At 38.2% G+C, this 18602-nt stretch overlaps 2 protein-coding genes across 2 annotated transcripts in view; one reads left to right on the top strand and one right to left on the bottom strand.

Annotated features, from left to right (window-relative positions):
- Positions 1-12913, top strand: part of LOC120534258 (PARP1 binding protein) — a 67864-nt gene extending 54951 nt beyond the window's left edge. The window contains exons 10-11 of the mRNA XM_039761710.1: positions 5856-5973; positions 12161-12913. Coding sequence (XP_039617644.1) covers positions 5856-5973; positions 12161-12522 — 480 coding nt within the window. The 3' untranslated portion in view covers positions 12523-12913. The remainder of the gene's footprint in view (positions 1-5855; positions 5974-12160) is intronic.
- A 250-nt stretch (positions 12914-13163) lies between these two features.
- On the bottom strand, positions 13164-17916 carry pmch (pro-melanin-concentrating hormone). Its single transcript, XM_039761712.1, has 3 exons — positions 17620-17916; positions 14813-15026; positions 13164-13251 (listed from the first exon to the last, which is right to left on the bottom strand). The coding sequence occupies exons 1-3, from the start codon at positions 17866-17868 to the stop codon at positions 13202-13204; spliced, it is 513 nt and encodes a 170-aa protein (XP_039617646.1). The 5' UTR covers positions 17869-17916; the 3' UTR covers positions 13164-13201.
- Positions 17917-18602: the final 686 nt, after the last annotated feature.

The following is an 18602-nucleotide window of genomic DNA, read 5'->3' on the forward strand; positions in this document are numbered from 1 at the left end:
TATTACTTCTTCCCACCTTCCCTTCAAAAGTTATAATCTCAGGCAATTAGGTGTAGTAAATGACAAGCAGGAGTTAAGTTACACTTTAAATATTGATAATATTCATAAATAATAACAAGCAAAGTACATTTGAATATTGGCAACCATACAACCTGATACATGCTGATGTGTAGTTTTAGGTGGCACACAGACTTGTTAGTTATTTTAAATGTCTCTAGTTAAGGCATCATTTTTGGTCAGCTTCCTTCAGAACAGGCTACGTGCCTGTCTCAATATGGCTGCTGAGCTGTGCTCGTCATTGTGTTGTCCTTTTCAGTTCATGGTGTGTGAGATGCTCCTTCATCAGTTGGTGGGAGAGAGAGAGGGAGGGGTAAAGCAAGCAAATGTATAGATTCTCTGTCCAAACCCTATAGCCAATAGGGCAACATGATACTTCTAATACAAGCCAATTCCAAACAACCATACTTCAGACCAATAAGGCACAGAATACCTTCACACCTGCCCCCAAAACCGTTTGTTGAGCTGATGTTTGCCAGATAGGCAGTCTGGTTTTCCTGTTGGGGTTGATTGAGAGCCCTGCAGAGAATTACTTGCCAAAATGGTTTTGAGGCACTTCCCCCAACCCTGTCGTAAAATTACAAAGGGACTCAGTCCTAAAAGGGGATGGGGGTACTTAACCATACAAATAAATACATACAAAGTATTTATCAACTTATATGCACCAGAACAGTTATGTATGCATGTATGTATGTATGCATGTATGTATGCATGTATGTATGCATGTATGTATGCATGTATGCATGCATGTATGCATGCAGATACCTATATAAACAAACAACAACCCCTCAAATATACGCTAGACATTCTGACTTGGATAGCTGCTGCTGATTACTTTTCTGGGTTAAAGAACTGCTGATATCAATAACAAGCTTGCAGGATGCAGTAAGATGGTGAAACTTGTCCACATATTTTTGTGCCACTACCTTGTGTTTCCAAGGAGTTTAAATATCCTACTTCTGTTTGCCTCAGATTTCTTTAATTACTTATATTTTCCTCCCATATCCCAAAGATTCATTCATTGGTTTTCGGCTTCTAGGCATGTCCTTGTCATAGAATGCCAATTCCAATTTTTTCTTATCTTGAATCTTACTTTTTACTCTCTAGTACTATACACTTTGTTCTCATTAATATTGTTCAGTAACATCATTCTCTGCCTTCCATGTGTTTTCCAGACTATACTATGTGAAGTTTAGTTTCTTATAATTTTGGTTGGATTGTTGATTTAAGGTTTGGCCTTTTCTCCTGTTTCCCATGGTTTAGATTCCAATAGCTAATTATACTGTTTTAATCTTTTGCATTTAGTTGATAACTGTAATGGGAAAATGTGTGTTTTCAGTCATGCTATGCTGTAGCCACCACTAACTAGCCATCACACTCTATATCAATTTAGTGATCTTGTTTTGATAACTCTTGATACACATTAAGTCATTGGTGTTTTTGTAGCTCTTCCTCATATTCCTCCAATGGTCTTAGAACATCAATAATGGAGTCAAAGGAGTAGGCTACATTGTTATTATATACAGTGCTTGAGGAACAGTATTTATAGGACATTGGTTCATATTGGTCTATTTTTATTCTTGAGATGAAACACTTCCTAGATAGAACATGTATTAGTTAGTATAAATTACAGTTTTTGTCTGTTGTAGGAAATTGCACCTTATTTGAATTATATGGTGTATATAAAATATAGATATATTTCATGTATGCTTTGTCTTCACCAAGGTAAAGCTAATAAATAACTTTTTTTAAAAATTATATTCAAAAGACAAGAAGAAGCCAGATATTTGCTATTCTTTTGTGAAAAAGTGCATGCACCTTCATTTATGTTTCCTCAGTTAAAAGAATAATTAAAAACAGGTGCAAAAAAAGTATTTGCACACAATTAGTTGATTATTAGTAATTTTTTCCACATGTACATAAAATGAGAAACTTTGAATTAAGCTTGAAAGTGCTTCAGATTTTGGTACACATGCTGTGATCTAAAGAAATTTGTGAAAATTGCAACATTTTGTCTTTTTATCTGTCTTCATCTGTTTTTATCAGGCATTACAACACTTTCTATTATTCTGTATTTACAGCAATAATCTAAAAATAGGAAAAAAGTCAACACTTCTACCAGTCCTACCTGCTTCTTCTAAAAGAGCTAATGTTCTTGGCAGCCTCAAGGAACCATTCATACTTAAGCATTGTAACATTTCAGCATTTGTTTAGTGTTTTTCAAGATTTCTAATACCATTTTTCAAAGAAGCATTTTGCAGGGAAAACATGATTGCCATCATTTCCATGTGAATACAGTACTGATGAGCAGGTGGTGTCTGCATTGTAATCGCACATATTAGTTTCACTTTGTTCTGCAGCAAAGGGGATCAAGAAGAAAATTATGGATTGTCTATGAAGGAGGCAGCATCCTTAGAATTTCCAGGATTACACATGGGTGTTGATATGTATATATGCAGTGATATATGATGAGAAAAAAACATGGCATTATTTCACAAAAAAAAAAAAATTGCCATCTGCTGGACTCATATATAATGCAAGGTATAGAATTCACACTAAAGCATGGTGTATGGACAAAACTAGGAATGCGCATGCACACTGAAAGATTCAGATTCAATTCTACACATTTTCATTTTATAAATCCAAATCAACATGAATTTTAACACACATTACAAGCCTACAGCCCCACCCCGACTCGAAGAATTTTATCAGCTTCAATATGCAAATCACTATAAATTACCCCCTCTGTTCTTTGTTTTGTTATGAGACAATGGCAAAACCACATGTAAAAAAAGAATTTCAGTGAATGAGAATTGGAGGTCCTGCTCAGTGAAGTGGAGACAAGGAAAAACATACTATTTGGTGGCTTAAGCAGTGGTATAAGCAACAAAAGGAAATTGGAATGGCACAGTGCTGTGGAGGCACTGAAAAGTTCAAATTCTGAAAGCTACACAGCTCCCGAAATAAAAAGAGAAGTGATAAGATCTCAAAGTTGATGTGAAAAGGCGAGTCGCAGCCCACAGTCAGAGTGTCAACACCACTGGAGAAAGTGGCGGAATTCTGGGGCTCACACAGTTTGAGCAGTGATCTGCTGCTGTTATTGACGAGACACTTGTATATATTGTCACAACATTAATGAGAAGCATTTTCGCATCAAAGATAATTTTTACATTAATAGAGTGGAAATGCTTTCTATTTACATAAGCAAATTCATTCTCAGAAGGTGCCTTTAAAGCAATGTGCGTGCAGTCGATTGCTCTGGCTACATTTGGGAAAACCGGACGTTGCTGCAAATTGCGCTTTGATGTTTGCCTGTCAACCATAGTGTAAGGAAATTTTATATATTTGGATGACAAGCAGATAACTTTACAGTTAGCATGGCACATCTCGGTGACAACTGAGAAATACCTGGTTGGTCAGCCGGTTCACAGTGAAAACCTCCTGTGGCTAAAAACTCGAAGAGTGTGCAGAACTAGGAAAGGAACAGGTAGAGCGTAATTCCTCAAAGTCTGCCTTTGTAAAGCCGGCCACAATTCACCACAGAGCTCTAAGAGAATTGTTCTTAGAAATCTAAATCAACTTAGAAGCTAGTCATCATCATGAGTCAAGAAATCAGTTTATCTAAATTCGAATTCTCTCCTAATTTTGCTAACCATGCTAAAGCAGCCATGGTAGTTGGAATAGTTTGGCAATTCTGTGCACCATTACATTGTTACAGATTGATTACAATCAAGTGTTTTAAATTTGTAAATGATACGGTCTGAGGCTGCCATGAAAATGTGTGTGGCATTATGCCAAGTTTAGTTTTTATAAATCTCGACATAGGCATGGAATCTGGTGTACGCAGCATTTGCGCATTTATGCACCGTTTATACATGCCGCCCCAGGTGAGGAAGGGGGGGAATTATGCTCAGCGGTAATAAGCTCAAAAGAATTGAACATACTTTGTTTTCATATAAATATGGGGCTTATATTAAATGAAGGACTAAATATATTTTCTTAAATGAAAGTTATTATTGACACATTTACACTATTCAGTAATAAAATATGTAGTAATGTTCAGTTAAACACACTCACTAATATTAATCAGTCCAGAAATGCACTAGCAACACATGTAGACCCCTCACATTTGCTGCTGTGAGGATGGCATGCAGCTCTACGCTATCACTCTACTTATATGTTAAAACATATGTCCTTAATTTTAATATGATTAAAACTAGTGTATACCTAAACTTTTCTTTAATTCTATTCACTTAATTGGAAGGTATTTACATACTTCACCGCCACTTGAATAGCTGCCACTAGACAACCCAAGCACACTAATACATGGTGATACCAGCATCTTTTTTTCTTTCTAGTTCCAATGCAATGTTTCATAAATGCATTGACTTCCTGTAAAAAATACTTTGAAACACTCTTTTGTTTTTTGTTCTGTTTATTTACTATCAGTGTTTTATGAATGTCACTATTGATTTCAATGGAACAAGCGTTTGGCTGAAAACGCTTAAAATTACCGCATGCTGGACTTTACTAAACCACTACCTACTAAAATGCTTAGGTTTGAATAATTTCATTGAAATTAATGGCAAATAACTTTCCAAGCAGTTTAGGAGTGTTCTGGTCTAGCGCTTAAATGCAAGAAAAATGCTTAGATATGAATGGGCCCAAAGAGAGGACCCCATGGTTTCTTTCTGAGGGAAATCCAAAGCTTTTGAATCCACCTTTAGAAAGCTCTAACTACTTTTGGCTGTCCAAGTAGAACAATAGTGCATAGCTTCAGTTTGCAAAGCTGCACTTTTAGTGAAACTGTGCATTGGTCAATTGAAGTAATCCATCCATCCATTTTTTGGTAACCCACTAATAAAAAGCAATGTCACATGGTAGCTAGAGCCAATCCTAACCGTCATTGGGCACAAAGTGGAGCAACACTCAGAGTGTATGGCAGTAATGCAAACTATTAATTTATTGAGAAACAAACAGTCTTTGACTTGGGAAAACTTCATGCTTGGTGATTGCAAGGTAAGGGTTTTTATCTGGTTAGCTGTGGTTGAGTCTAAATATACAAACATTTTTTTTTTTAAAGAGAAAAGAAACATTTGTCTAACAGCTGCAGCTGATCCAAAACTGTTTAGTAACAACAACCCAAAGTGCAAAAGCAAGAGGAGACAAATCAGGATTCCAAATCCAAAATCCCCATCTTAGTCTAGTATAAATGCTATAGAGAGAGTTTTGCAAACAAGAAGAAGCTGAAACATTACAAACGTGTAAAAAAAATTGTAAAGGGGGGCAGTTGGATTAGTTCAGTTAATTCAGAGCCAGGTCAACACTTAGGAAATATTAAACTACTTCTAGTTAATTTTAATGCAACAACTTGCTGAATCGAATAGTTAAGTTAAATTTACATACAAAGGTATTTTGGTTTATAATTTAAAGAAAAATTGTATTTACCTATTTGTCAAATTGCATTACTTTTACTTAAATGGGACTTTTTAAAGTCTAAGTGAAGATCAAATGTATCAAGTACATTAATACTTAAAACCCAAAATGTGTATACGTTCATGTTGAAAATGAAGTAACAGCAAACATTTCAAGCTGAATGTTGGCTTCATTGCAATATAGATTTCTGGTTAAATAGAAGAAAAGTTAATGACAGAAGAGACAAGCACAATCTCTCTATGTATTTCTCTATGTTTGATTTAATTTACTGTATATATAAATGATATTAACCTAGTGTTTGCTATTATTGGTAGACTAGCTTTGTGTGACTTTCCTCATTAAAAAAACTTTTTGTTTTATAGGTTAAAATGAATAGTCTCAAATCTCAGTTTGCCTGCACATACAATGACAATTCAGAGAATTCTACCACTTTGAAAACTGCAATTGTTTCATCCCATTATGTCGATGAAAATTCAACAGGTAAAAGTAATATGCAGTATGAATCTTTAAATGTTAACTTTTGATCAAGGATGAGCAAGGTTCACTTGATAGTCTTCCCTGAATTAATCTAGTTTTGATCTGAATGTTTGTTTATTAAAGCCTATTCTGCATTCCTAGCAATGTCACTTTTTGAGGTATATTAGCACTTGCCCACATTGATTTTTAGAATTTTAATGCGGTAATTATCTTCTGTCCTTTTAGCTACAAACTAGATATACTGTATATCCGTTTCTTAAGTAAGAAAGTCTAAAAAACTGTGAAAGGAAATGTATACTTTTTAGAAGCAGGTGTCATTTTAATCTACAATTCAACATTTTAATTACTCTCTATTATTTGTTTCTTAACACAATATCCATTTAAAGTATATGCTGGCAGTGCTGAATCACCATACTCTTACAGACCTCACTCATTCTGAGCCAGTATTGAGTTACCAATTAACTTTCATGCATTTGCTTAAGACTGGAATACCTGGAGAAACCAGAAACTCTGAGACAGTGTACATACATTCAGATCCATAAATATTTGGACAGTGACAATTTTTATTATTTTGTCTCTGTACACCATCACAATGGATTTAAAATCAAATAATCATTATGTGATTGAAGTGTAGACTTTCACCTTTAATTTAAGGGGTTTACCAAAAATATTGTGTGAGCTGTTTAGGAATGACAGCCATTTTTATACCTCATCCCCCAAATTCTGAAAATTGTGTCACAATCCAAATACTTTTTAATGGACCTGACTGTAAATATCATTAAAAATACTGAATTAGTAATGTAAATCTGCACAAGTATTTCTTAGCAAAGCTCCTTTTATACCAGGCATTTTTGAATGTGAGCAAAATACAGTGGAACCTCGGTTCACGAACGTCTTGATACACATACAACTCAGTTTACGACCAAAAAGTTCGCCAAACTTTTGCCTCTGTTCATGACCACACACTCGGCATACGAACAAGCCAGTTTCCCTTTCGGTTTTACATGTTCGGTCTCTCCCTGTGCATTTCCTGTGCAGCGAGCAAGAGAGAGGGTATGGAGGAATATTTCGGACAAAATTAAATAAATAAATGCGTAAATAAATAAAAGTACTGTGAAATGTGAGCATAAATAAATAAATGTGTTACGAAATATGTTTTTTGTTGCTTATTTATTTATTTCATTTTGTCTGTAACATTCCTGCAAACCGCCATGAAATACGACTTGAAATAAAACTTTCACTCGTCAAAGTTGAGAGGGTGGGCTCTAACACGCCCTCTAGTTACTGATTGGTGAATCGATAGCACAAGAATTAATTACAAAAATGCTTACTACTGCCGATGAAATGGATTCTGCCGAAGATATTACGTATTTCAGAGAGAGAATTGAAGATTTATCGGAAAAATTACAATGTTAGCGGCACTTTTAGACTCCGATGTAGATGAAACCCCTCCTTGAACCGTCACCTTATCGTGGTGGAGGGGTTTGCGTGTCCCAATGATTCTAGGAGCTATGTTGTCCGGGACTTTATGCCCCTGGTAGGGCCACCCAAGGCAAACTGGTCCTAGGTGAGGGATGAGACAAAGAACGGTTCAAAAACCTCCAATGAAGAATAAAAACCTTGGACGACGTTTTCCCTTGCCCGGACGCGGGTCACCGGGGCCCCCCTCTGGAGCCAGGCCTGGAGGTGGGGCTCGATGGTGAGCGCCTGGTGGCCGGGCCTGCACCCATGGGGCTCGGCCGGGCACAGCCCGAAGAGGTAACGTGGGTCCTCCTCCCCATGGGCTCACCACCTATGGGAGGGGCCAAGGAGGTCGGGTGCAGTGTGAGTTGGGTGGTGGCCGAAGGCGGGGACCTTGGCGGTCTGATCCTCGGCTACAGAAACTGGCTCTTGGGACGTGGAATGTCACCTCTCTGAAGGGGAAGGAGCCTGAGCTAGTGCGCGAGGTCGAGAGGTTCTGGCTAGATATAGTCGGACTCACCTTGACGCAGAGCTTGGACTCTGGAGCCAATCTTGAGAGGGGCTGGACTCTCTACCACTCTGGAATTGCCCCCGGTGTGGGCATACTTATTGTCCCCCGACTCGGAGCCTGTGCATTGGGGTTTACCCCGGTGGACGAGAGGGTGGCCTCCTTCCACCTTCGGGTGGGGGGAAGGGTCCTGACTGTTGTTTGTGCGTATGCGCCAAACAGCAGTTTGGAGTATCCACCCTTTTGGAGTCTCTGGAGGGGTGCTAGAGGGCATACCTTCGTGGGATTCCCTCGTTTTGCTGGGAGACTTCAATGCTCACGTGGGCAATGACAGTGAGACCTGGAAGGGCGTGATTGGGAGGAATGGCCCCGATCTGAACCCGAGTCTTGTTATTGGACTTATGTGCTCATCACGGATTGTCCATAACGAACACCATGTTCAAGCATAAGGGTGTTCATATGTGCACTTGGCACCAGGACACCCTAGGCCTTAGGTCGATGATCAACTTTGTGGTGTGTCGCCGGACTTGCGCCATATGTCTTGGACACTCGGGTGAAGAGAGGGGCAGAGCTGTCAACTGATCACCACCTGGTGGTGAGTTGGCTTTGATGGTGGGGGAAGATGCCGGTCAGACCTGGTAGGCCCAAACGTGTTGTGAGGGTCTGCTGGGAACGGCTGGCAGAGTCCCCTGTCAGAAGTAGCTTCAACTCCCACCTCCGCAGAACTTCAACCACGCCCCGAGGGAGGTGGGGGACAGTGAGTCCGAATGGGCCATGTTCCGTGCCTCTATTGTTGAGGCGGCTGACCGGAGCTGTGGCCGCAAGGTGGTCGGTGCCTGTCGTGGCGGCAATCCCCAACCCGCTGGTGGACACCGCGGTGAGGGATGCCGTCAAGCTGAAGAAGGAGTCCTATAGGACTTTTTGTCCTGTGGGTCTCTGGAGGCAGCTGATAGGTACCGGCAGGCCAAGCGGAACGGCTTCGTTGTTGCTGAGGCAAAACTCGGGCATGGGAGGAGTTTGAGAGGCCATGGAGAGCGACTTTCGGACGGCTTCGAGGAGATTCTGGTCCACCGTCCGGCGTCTCAGGAGGGGAAGCAGTGCAGTGTCAACACCGTGATATGGTGGGGATGGTGCGCTGCTGACCTGACTGGGTCGGTGGGGGAGTACTTCAAGACCTCCTCAATCCCACTAACATGCCTTCCACGAGGAAGCAGAGCCTGGGGACTCTGAGGTGGGCTCTCCCATCTCTGGGACTGAAGTCACCGAGGTGGTCAAAAAACTCCTTGGTGGCAGGGCCCCGGGGGTGAATGAGATACGGCCGGAGTTCCTTAAGGCTCTGGATGTTGTAGAACTGTCTTGGTTGACACGTCTCTGCATAATCGCATGGACATCGGGACAGTGCCTCTGGATTGGCAGACGGGGTGGTGGTCCCCTCTTTAAAAGGGGACCGGAGGGTGTGTTCCAACTATAGAGGGATCACACTCTCAGCCTCCCTGGAAAAGTCTATTCGGGGTTCTGGAGAGGAGGGTCCGTCGGATAGTCAACCTCGGATTCAGGAGGAACAGTGTGGTTTTCGCCCTGGTCGCGGAACAGTGGACCAGCTCTTCACCCTTAGCAGAGTCCTGGAGGGTGCATGGGAGATTGCCCAACCAGTCTACATGTGTTTTGTGGACTTGGAAAAGGCGTTCGACCGTGTCCCTCGGGAATCCTGTGGGGGGTGCTCCGGGAGTAAGGGCTGTTCGGTCCCTGTACAACCGGTGTCAAAGCCTGGTCCGCATTGCCGGCAGTAAGTCGAGCCTGTTTCCAGTGAGAGTTGGACTCCGCCAGGGCTGCCCTTTGTCACCGATTCTGTTCATAACTTTTATGGACAGAATTTCTAGGCGCAGCCAGGGTGTTGAAGGGGTCCGGTTTGGTGGACTCAGGATTGGGTCACTGCTTTTTGCAGAGGATTTTGTCCTGTTTGCTTCATCAGGCCGTGATCTTCAGCTCTCTCTGGATCGGTTCGCAGCTGAGTGTGAAGCGGACCATGGTCCTCAGCCGGAAAAGGGTGGAGTGCCCTCTCAGGGTTGGGAGAAAGATCCTGCCCCAAGTGGAGGAGTTCAAGTATCTCAGGGTCTTGCTCACGAGTGAGGGAAGAATGGAGCGTGAGATCGACAGGCGGATCGGTGCGGCATTCGCAGTGATGTGGGCTCTGCATCGGTCTGTCGTGTTGAAAAAGGAGCTGAGCTGTAAGGCAAAGCTCTCAATTTACCAGTTGATCTACGCTCCTACCCTCACCTATGGTCATGAGCTATGGGTAGTGACCAAAAGAACGAGATCGCGAATACAAGCGGCTGAAATGAGTTTCCTCCGCAGGGTGTCTGGGCTTTCCCTTAAAGATAGGGTGAGAAGCTCAGTCATCCGGGAGGGGCTCAGAGTAGAGCCGCTGCTCCTCCGCATCAAGAGGAGTCAGATGAGGTGGCTCGGGCATCTGATCAGGATGCCTCCTGGACTCCTCTCTGGTGAGGTGTTCTGGGCACGTCCAGCCGGGAGGAGGCCCCGGGGAAGACCCAGGACACGCTGGAGGGACTATGTCTCCCCGCTGACCTGGGAACGCCTTGGGATTCTCCTGGAAGAAGTGGCCGGGGAGAGGGAAGTCTGGGCCTCTCTGCTTAAGCTGCTGCCCCCGCGACCCGACGTCGGATAAGCGGAAGAGGATGGATGGATGGATGTAGATGAAACTATTTTTGAAATTATCGAAGAACAGGTGGAACGGACTCTACTACACTCCAGTTCAGGTGACACAGTTCCCTGCTCTGGACGTCCATCCTTTGGCATTCCAGCTGAGTCAATAGAACACCTTCTGTTATGCGGTTTAAAAGTATGACAGATTGCAGATCTATATGGTGTACTGGAGAAGATGATCACAAGGCGAATGAGCCAGTTTGATATACGGTAAGCTGCAACAGCTGTATTAGTTTAGGGACTTAGAAATGGAATGCCCAAAGCAGCTCCAACTAATATTTTGAACTGAGTATTTGACCCTTGTTTTACGAGTATAAAGTCAGGTGCATATTTGCAGCTACTTTTTCAAACAACTTTGCCACTGATCAGAGCTGTAGAGTTGTTTGAAAACTATTGCACTGTTAGTTTTTTCTGTTGTTCAAGGTTTTCTCAGTGTTATTTAATGTTTTTACATTTAGTTTACTATTACGCTGTGCATTCCAAGGTTTAATTAACTATATTTGTGCTTAAAAACTTAAAAACAATATATATTTACATACAGTTCGTATGGTCTGGAACGGATTAATTGTATTTACATACAATCCTATGGGGTGAAATTGCTTCGGTTCACGACCAAATCGGTTTACAACCAGAGTTTTGGAACAAATTATGGTCGTAAACCGAGGTTCCACTGTAGTTCTGTATTGATTCCTTAATCAAACAAAATTAGGTCAGCCTATAAAGACTGACACAACGTGAGAAGCATACTTTGTTCTATAGTCCAGGTCTGTGAGAATTTTAGGCCTAACATGCATCCTTCCTCAGTCCCTAGGTACAAATAGTAATTAATCAATCAATACTGTCAGTAAGACCTTGGACACTTTCTGAGCTCAGTGACATTCTGGTGATCTAAATTTATTCCAGCCAGATGTGCGTTGGTTTGGGTGGGAAGCAGCCTTTAAATGTTTGCCGGTGAGATGGATAGTACTTCAACATTGCATCCATCCAGCTTAAAAAATACAAGATCTCCAGAGGCAATTATATAAGCATCACAAAGCAGAATTGTTCGAGGTGGTGATGAATCACCTTTATTATAAATAAGTATTATTTTAAATGATCACTTATTTTCTGACACATTTGGTACAATGCATATGCCCAATTTCATATTGATCATAGTTTTTTAATCCTTTTTCCTTTGCATACTAAATGTTAGTGTTTTGGCTTATTTAAAAATGTTGGCTTTATGACCTTGAAAGTCAAAGTTGTGTGTTTGATTTTTAAAGCTAATTTAGTGTGCCTTTCACCATACAACCAGTAATATTTCTTTGAGAAGGCAATAGAGACACGCTGATCTTATAAAGTTACCTTTAGTACAGTTTAGTAGAACAAAGCATGCGTAGCCCAACATTTGAAAAAGACTAAACAATGCCAAAGTAATCTGTGTCTAACAGCATTATACTTTAACAATCCTGTGTTTTTACAAAAATTGTAAGTTAGCTTTTTTATTATTTTTCTTAGAGACTGGAGTCTTTACTGCGGAGAATGAAAGCTTAATAATAAAAAGACTTGCATTTGGCCCCATTTCTGGAAACGCTCAGCAGAGAGGAAACATGAGGAATAAGGGCAGTGGGAACAGTAACGGTCAGCCAGGAAACAAGAGCTGCAAGAGGAAACAGGTGGATGTAAACAGTGTAAGCGGTAACTGTAGTCATGAAAATGAGCCACCTCAAAAGAAAGCCATCAGGGGACCAGAGGCATCAGAGAAACCACAAAATAAATTTGACGGCAAACCAGGAGCACCAGGGAAAAGCAGCAAGACCACAGCCAAGAAAAAGTTGATTGCAGGCCAGGGAAAGCTCACCAACTTCTTCAGATTGTAACATCATATATTGAGTTGAATTTAACAAAACAAGGCTTCTTTTTAATTATTGCTTTTATTTCTAAATTGTGGACTCTGTGTTTATTTTTTACATTTTGGTGAGCATTTTATAATAGATGCTGTGTTTTTATGTACAGAAAGTGAAGAAAAAACAAGCTTTTGGGTTCTGTTATGGGAATAGAATGCTTTCTATTTGCTCGACAATTTCTTCTTTTTTTTTAATATACCTGCTGTTTGCTAATTAAGCATAGCAGTATGGTGGAAAACCACTGTGCTTGTAAATATTTACTTTTTCATTATTCCTGCATCATTCTTGATGTTTTGAATTAACACAGTTTCAATTTTTATCTTGTTTTTCCTCAAAGGTTTGTTTGAAATTTAACTGATTTTCACTATGATAGTCTTTACAATATTACTACTGAAAGTCCTGCATGTTCAGCTAAGTGCCTGATGTGGAAGACTGCTTTAAAGGAATTCAATCATGTGGTTGATTTTAAAATATTGATTTGTCAATCATGTAAAGGCAACTTTTGTTTGAATTTATTTTATTCATTTTTTCCATTGACACACAAGTTATTTTAATAAAAACATGCACTTGCTTAGTTCAATCACACATTGTAAAACTTGAATAAATTATGATTTTAAAGTTGGAACTTTCTTGATTGAGTCCACGATGATTTTCAAATCTGCCAGCATGGTCTGTACACTCTTCCCAGCATACACCTTAGCACTAAAAATAGATAAAAATATAAGTAAAGATGATACATTAGTCATGTTGATTGGTATTGTATAAGGAATCCCCTTCAAGCGTTTTGGGTTTATCTTCAGGTTTTTATTCTGTCCTTGCTGCTTTATTCAGTCTAACTGTGGCCACACCATGTACACCAACTACATGTTGTCCCAATTTAGGAGGTACTTGCCCCTACCATTGTCTCATGGTTGGCTGACGCTACTGTATATAAATAGGATCATAAGTGTACCTTTTTAGGTTCATGATACATAAACTTCAAAGTCTTCATATTGTTAACCTATAAGGTTGGTGTGTGTTCATAACCTCTTTTACTCTAAAAATCTTGTTATTCAGTTCTTAGTGGATATTCATTCAGAGATGCTGCTCCTATTCTCTGTAAACATTCCCCTAAAATCTTAATGTGCAGCTACATCGGTAATCATGTTCAGATCACATTTGCAAACCTTCTCTCTTTCAATGAATGAATATGTGATTTATAGTGTTTTGTACCAACATACTTTACTATTGACATCTTCATGTGCTATCAAGTCATTTATACTTTTATGATCTCTTTAATGTTTCCTTGCTTGCACAGGGCTAGGTGGCAAATTTGCCTTGCCATTTTTAGAATGCAACATTGCTTTCACAATTATTTGCTATTTAGGCAAAGTGGCCTAATGTTGGTGTGTAAGTCTCACCTCACCTTACCTGTCTGCACTCCAATTGTACAAAAATGCATTTAATCAATACATTTAAAAAAAAAAAGGACTGTGATGAGTCTCAGCAGCATTTCTGACATAAGTGTGCTTCTTAATGAGTTGACTGCTTTCATTTAATTGCTAAATCCAAAGAGCCATGTATTTATAGCTCCATATAAAAGCTATTTCTGAAGTAGGATGCAATTTTGGATCTACCTGGTCACTGTAGTTGATTTATTTGATTGGTTTGTGTAATCCTTATGATAGGAAGATATTTATCTTGTTAGTTTTTGATGAAACCATGAAGTTCAACAGTCTCAGGAAACTTTTTCTAACTGCTACTACCAAGAAATTCTTTATCGATTGAGTGGATTAACTTCTCATTTGTCAAACTCCTTATGTTCTTAAGACAAAAAATTAGAATTTTTGTTAATTTTATCACAGGATATAATTGTAGAATAGACTTTTAACATGTTTGTGCCACCATTGCTACATAAATTTTACCAAGACTCCATAATAATAATGTAACAGATCTTGAACATATATATTTTCCAAATCTGTTTAGTCCATTACAATGTCGTATTGTGGCTGGTGCTTGCTTAATAAAGGTTGGTTAATTTTATTTTAATCTAAGATGCACTTGATATAAAATGTTTCTTGAAAACCTATAGTTGGTTTATATCTTTTCATTTTTACTTAAAACATATTTGAGGTTTACAATAATGTTAGAATAAGAGAGGCTTTGTACCTGTAAATGTCAAGTTTTGAAAATATTATTATTGCTAATGATGCCTTATTGCATTTAATGTATTCTGATTTTTCTTTCTTTTGGAATATAAATTTTATAAAATATTTTTACTTACTATCAAAATCTCTCCTGTCTACTGACGTTTTAGCTGGATTCTCTTCATCTCCAGAATCCCGACGTTCTTCCGTGTCATAAGTTTGTACTTTGCCTTCTGTGTCTCTTATGGTAAAAAGTGGAAGATGTTTGACAGGCACTTCAAGCGACAGTGTCTGCCCAAGAGGTTTCTTGTTGCTCTGAAATCTTTTGCTTGTGCTTCTAGGGTCAAAATCCTAAAAATGAATACAATATTAAAAATCTGTCACTGACAAAATATAACTGATTTAACTTTTAAAAGTAACAATTATGACAAATACGTACCAGTATGTTTTTTCTCATTTTCATTCTGCTTTGTATCTCTACCATGTCCTAAGGCTGTGCATACAAGTTGATTAGTGAATGAATATTCCGGAATGAGTAAATGTCTACAGGAGAATGCCCTAGGTGAGTTAGTATCCTATCCTGGATTTGTACCTATGTTATTTCTCAAGCTGTGACAGCAACAGTAAAGTAGATTCACAAAATTAATATATTGATATATTTAAGATTTTAACTGTACGTTTAATCACTTTGTATATTTCAAATTATTGTACAGGATGCTGAACTGCTAAATGAAAGTTCACTTTAAAATTAACAATTGCTTTTAATATATGTGTATATGTGAATTTACATATGTATTTATATACTCTGTGAATGTATATTTGTGTGTATGTATATGTGTATATATTTGTGTGTGTGTGTGTGTATGTGTATGTATATATATATGTATGTATGTATATATAATATATATATATAATATTTATTTATTTTTATTTATATTTATCTATTTATATATAATTAAATACATACGTAAAATATACTTATAAGCAAAGGAGGCACATTAAAGGATTAGTCAATTGCATGTGTTTATATGTTTTCCCATGTCTTTTACCTGTTCTCTTATCCACATCCTTCTTCCAGTTCTGTCAAAAGTCAGATTTTCCCCTGGGGACAAATAAAGTACTAACCATCCTCCCATTCATCCTCAAATTTGGAATTTTATGCTTTAAGGATTATGTATTAAACAGCAAAAAAAAAAAGTGTTTGTTCCTAAGAACAGATCCTAGCAAGGGTTTTTATCTGTTTCAGTGACTTGCTGCCTCTGTACATCAGCTTTCAGTTTTTGCACAAATGACAGCAAGGTGTTAACAACTTATACTGGCAATCCAAACTTGCATAAGAGCGCTGTTCACAGAAGAATTGCGAAATTTACTATGTGTAATAAACATGTACATATAAAACTGTGTTTTATGGTGCAAGTAGATTTTGTTACCTGTTCATTAATCTATTTTTTTTTTCTAATCTGCTTATCCACTTAGATCATCATACAGAGTTAGCGCCAATGGTGTTTATTATTTTATTTAGCTTTTAAATAAAACAAATGGGTGGGTGATTCCTAGCACTTTGAATCCCACCCTAATCACTGTGTTGATGATAAATTTTCATATCTATATCCTTTGTCTAAATGGGTTTTTTTACCCATATCCTAAAGATGTGCACATTAAGTAAATGAACAGGTGTAAGAGGGCTTTGTGTGGGTGTTTAAATGCATTAGTATAAATTGACTCGCTGTTCCTGGGTGTATACCAACTTATGCATAGTGTTCCTTCAATTGAATGAGCATGTTAGGAAAAGGATGGATATGTACTTCAATGTTATAATTTGTGTTAATAATTAGTGTATAGACTTAAGCTGAAGTGTGTTTTATAACAGTAACTTGAATTGGACTGAATGGAGGGTAAAATATGTCTTTTTCTTTTACATTTGTAGTTGTGATAACTGAATGTATATTTGCTTCTTTCGTTATATTTTGACTTTAACCTTGAAAGAAATGGAAGCATCTAAAAAATGTAAAACCTTAGCAAATTTGAATTAAAAATGTAAAATTAACAATATAGATGTCAAAAAATATGAAAACAATTAGTGCTCAGATTGTAGAGGTAGTTGAGAATTTCCAGTTGTGAACACCCGTATTTTTGGCAGCCTGGGAGATTTTCACATCTTTTATAATCAAGAAACAGGACTAGAAGCTTGTTCTGTCTAAGACAGGGAGAGAATTTCAGAGAGTCACATGAAGCAATAACTGATAACTTTTGATCTATCCATCAAATTCAAATTCTGGCATTGGGATCTCTGTGTTATGGCCATAAGGCAACATAAAGGAGTGGTGTGGTGGCGTTTTTGTTTTAAAAGGTTTCACTCTTTCAGAGAGAAACATAAAGCCATCAAGATCTTCTTTGACCATCACACCCAAATCACTCTCAATCTGTCTGTTAAAATTTCATAAAGATACTTACCGACAAGGAGGGAGGTGCATGAATGTAATATCTTGGCCTGAAAAATCTTTTATTGTAATCTGATGAATTAGTCTGTTGTGGGCTATTATTATTAATATTATTAGGTAATAATGATTATGTTCCTTTTTTTAAATTATTTTTATTAGTAAACTTTTACCAACATACATTTCATTGAGTTCCTATTGATATTTAAAAAAGTATTGACTTAGTTTTACTATGGTCTTTGCAGTGTTCATAAAATTTAAAATTATTTTTTATCAGAATAATGTCATTTTTTTTGATAAAACTCTAATACACAGTAATCAAATGCATGCAAAGAATTGGGGAATGAAGTTTTGTGCAATCATTTTAACACTGCAATTCAAGACCAAAATATTAAATAGAAATGTTTTATTAAAAAGAGCTGATACTTTTTAAGAATGTAAAAAAAAAACCACTGTTGTGAGATTTGGCTTATAGAGTAAATCTAAATTTAAAGTAGATATCTTACCGTAATGATGATTTTTGAGTCACCTTCCTCTCCGTTCCATATGGTGCCTTCTATGAAAGGATAGTGATTTGATGAAAGCATATGTGTAGACTTGTCAGAAACATCTCTTTTTACAATTGCGTTGCTTGTACCTTTACTATCATGGAGAGGCCTAGATTCTTCTAATTTGGCTGTTGTCTCTGAAGCTATGAAGGATTTGGAAAGCAATGCCACAGCAAAAAGAAAAGAGTAAGAAGAGATGCTCATCATGATAGCTAAGGTTCAAGTGTGCACAGAAGCCAAACGTAACAAATACCAGCACCTTACAGTACTTTGCTGAGCCTAAATGTGTTTACGTATTCACTTTTATACTTTGGATCGTGAAAGGAAACCATGAAGGAGCCACTTCAGCAACTTACTTCCCATGACTCATAATTGTGCAGTGACACAAAGTGATAACAGAACAAGACTTCTTGCTGTGTTTTATTGATATCTGATGGACTTATTAAAATAATGAACATGTTTTTCTTCCAAGACCATCACAATTTCACAGTGTGATAGTATTATTCAAAAGATCCTACTGGTGTAGCTAATAACGGACTGTGTGTAGCAGTTTGTTCAATTCTGTTATAAGTAGGGATTAGTAAATGTTACCTGAATGGGAGGCTTACACGGAGGGAGCATCTTGCTTTATGTGGCCACATGAATGATTTTGATGGAGATCAGTTTATATTGAAAGGTTAAGAAATGTAAATCTCTGCTTTGTTGCTCACATAATCTTTTAAGCAAGATGCTAGAAAGCAAAAAATGTGATACCTGTCCTTGTTTAACACTGGCTCTTTTCTATTTTGAAAGCTGATGACGTATTGTAAGGGTTCCTTTAGAAAAGATTACTTTTTCTTTTCCCTTTCAGTAGAAGGTGGTTATTTTCGGCATCTTAATAAGTAATGTTATTCATGAAGAAACCAAAAAGCCTTAGAGGACTTTTGACTGTGAGTAGCCAG

The sequence above is a fragment of the Polypterus senegalus genome, chromosome 8 (genome assembly GCF_016835505.1).
Source record: "Polypterus senegalus isolate Bchr_013 chromosome 8, ASM1683550v1, whole genome shotgun sequence".
NCBI lineage: Eukaryota > Metazoa > Chordata > Cladistia > Polypteriformes > Polypteridae > Polypterus > Polypterus senegalus.

Coding starts and splice junctions, on each gene's coding strand:
- pmch (XM_039761712.1), bottom strand. CDS start 17,868: ATGATGAGCATCTCTTCTTACTCTTTTCTTTTTGCTGTGGCATTGCTT. Junction 15,027..17,619: donor ACTCAAAAATCATCATTACG/GTAAGATATCTA, acceptor ATTCATTTTTAG/GATTTTGACCCTAGAAGCAC. Junction 13,252..14,812: donor AGACAGGAGAGATTTTGATA/GTAAGTAAAAAT, acceptor ATCTATTTTTAG/TGCTAAGGTGTATGCTGGGA.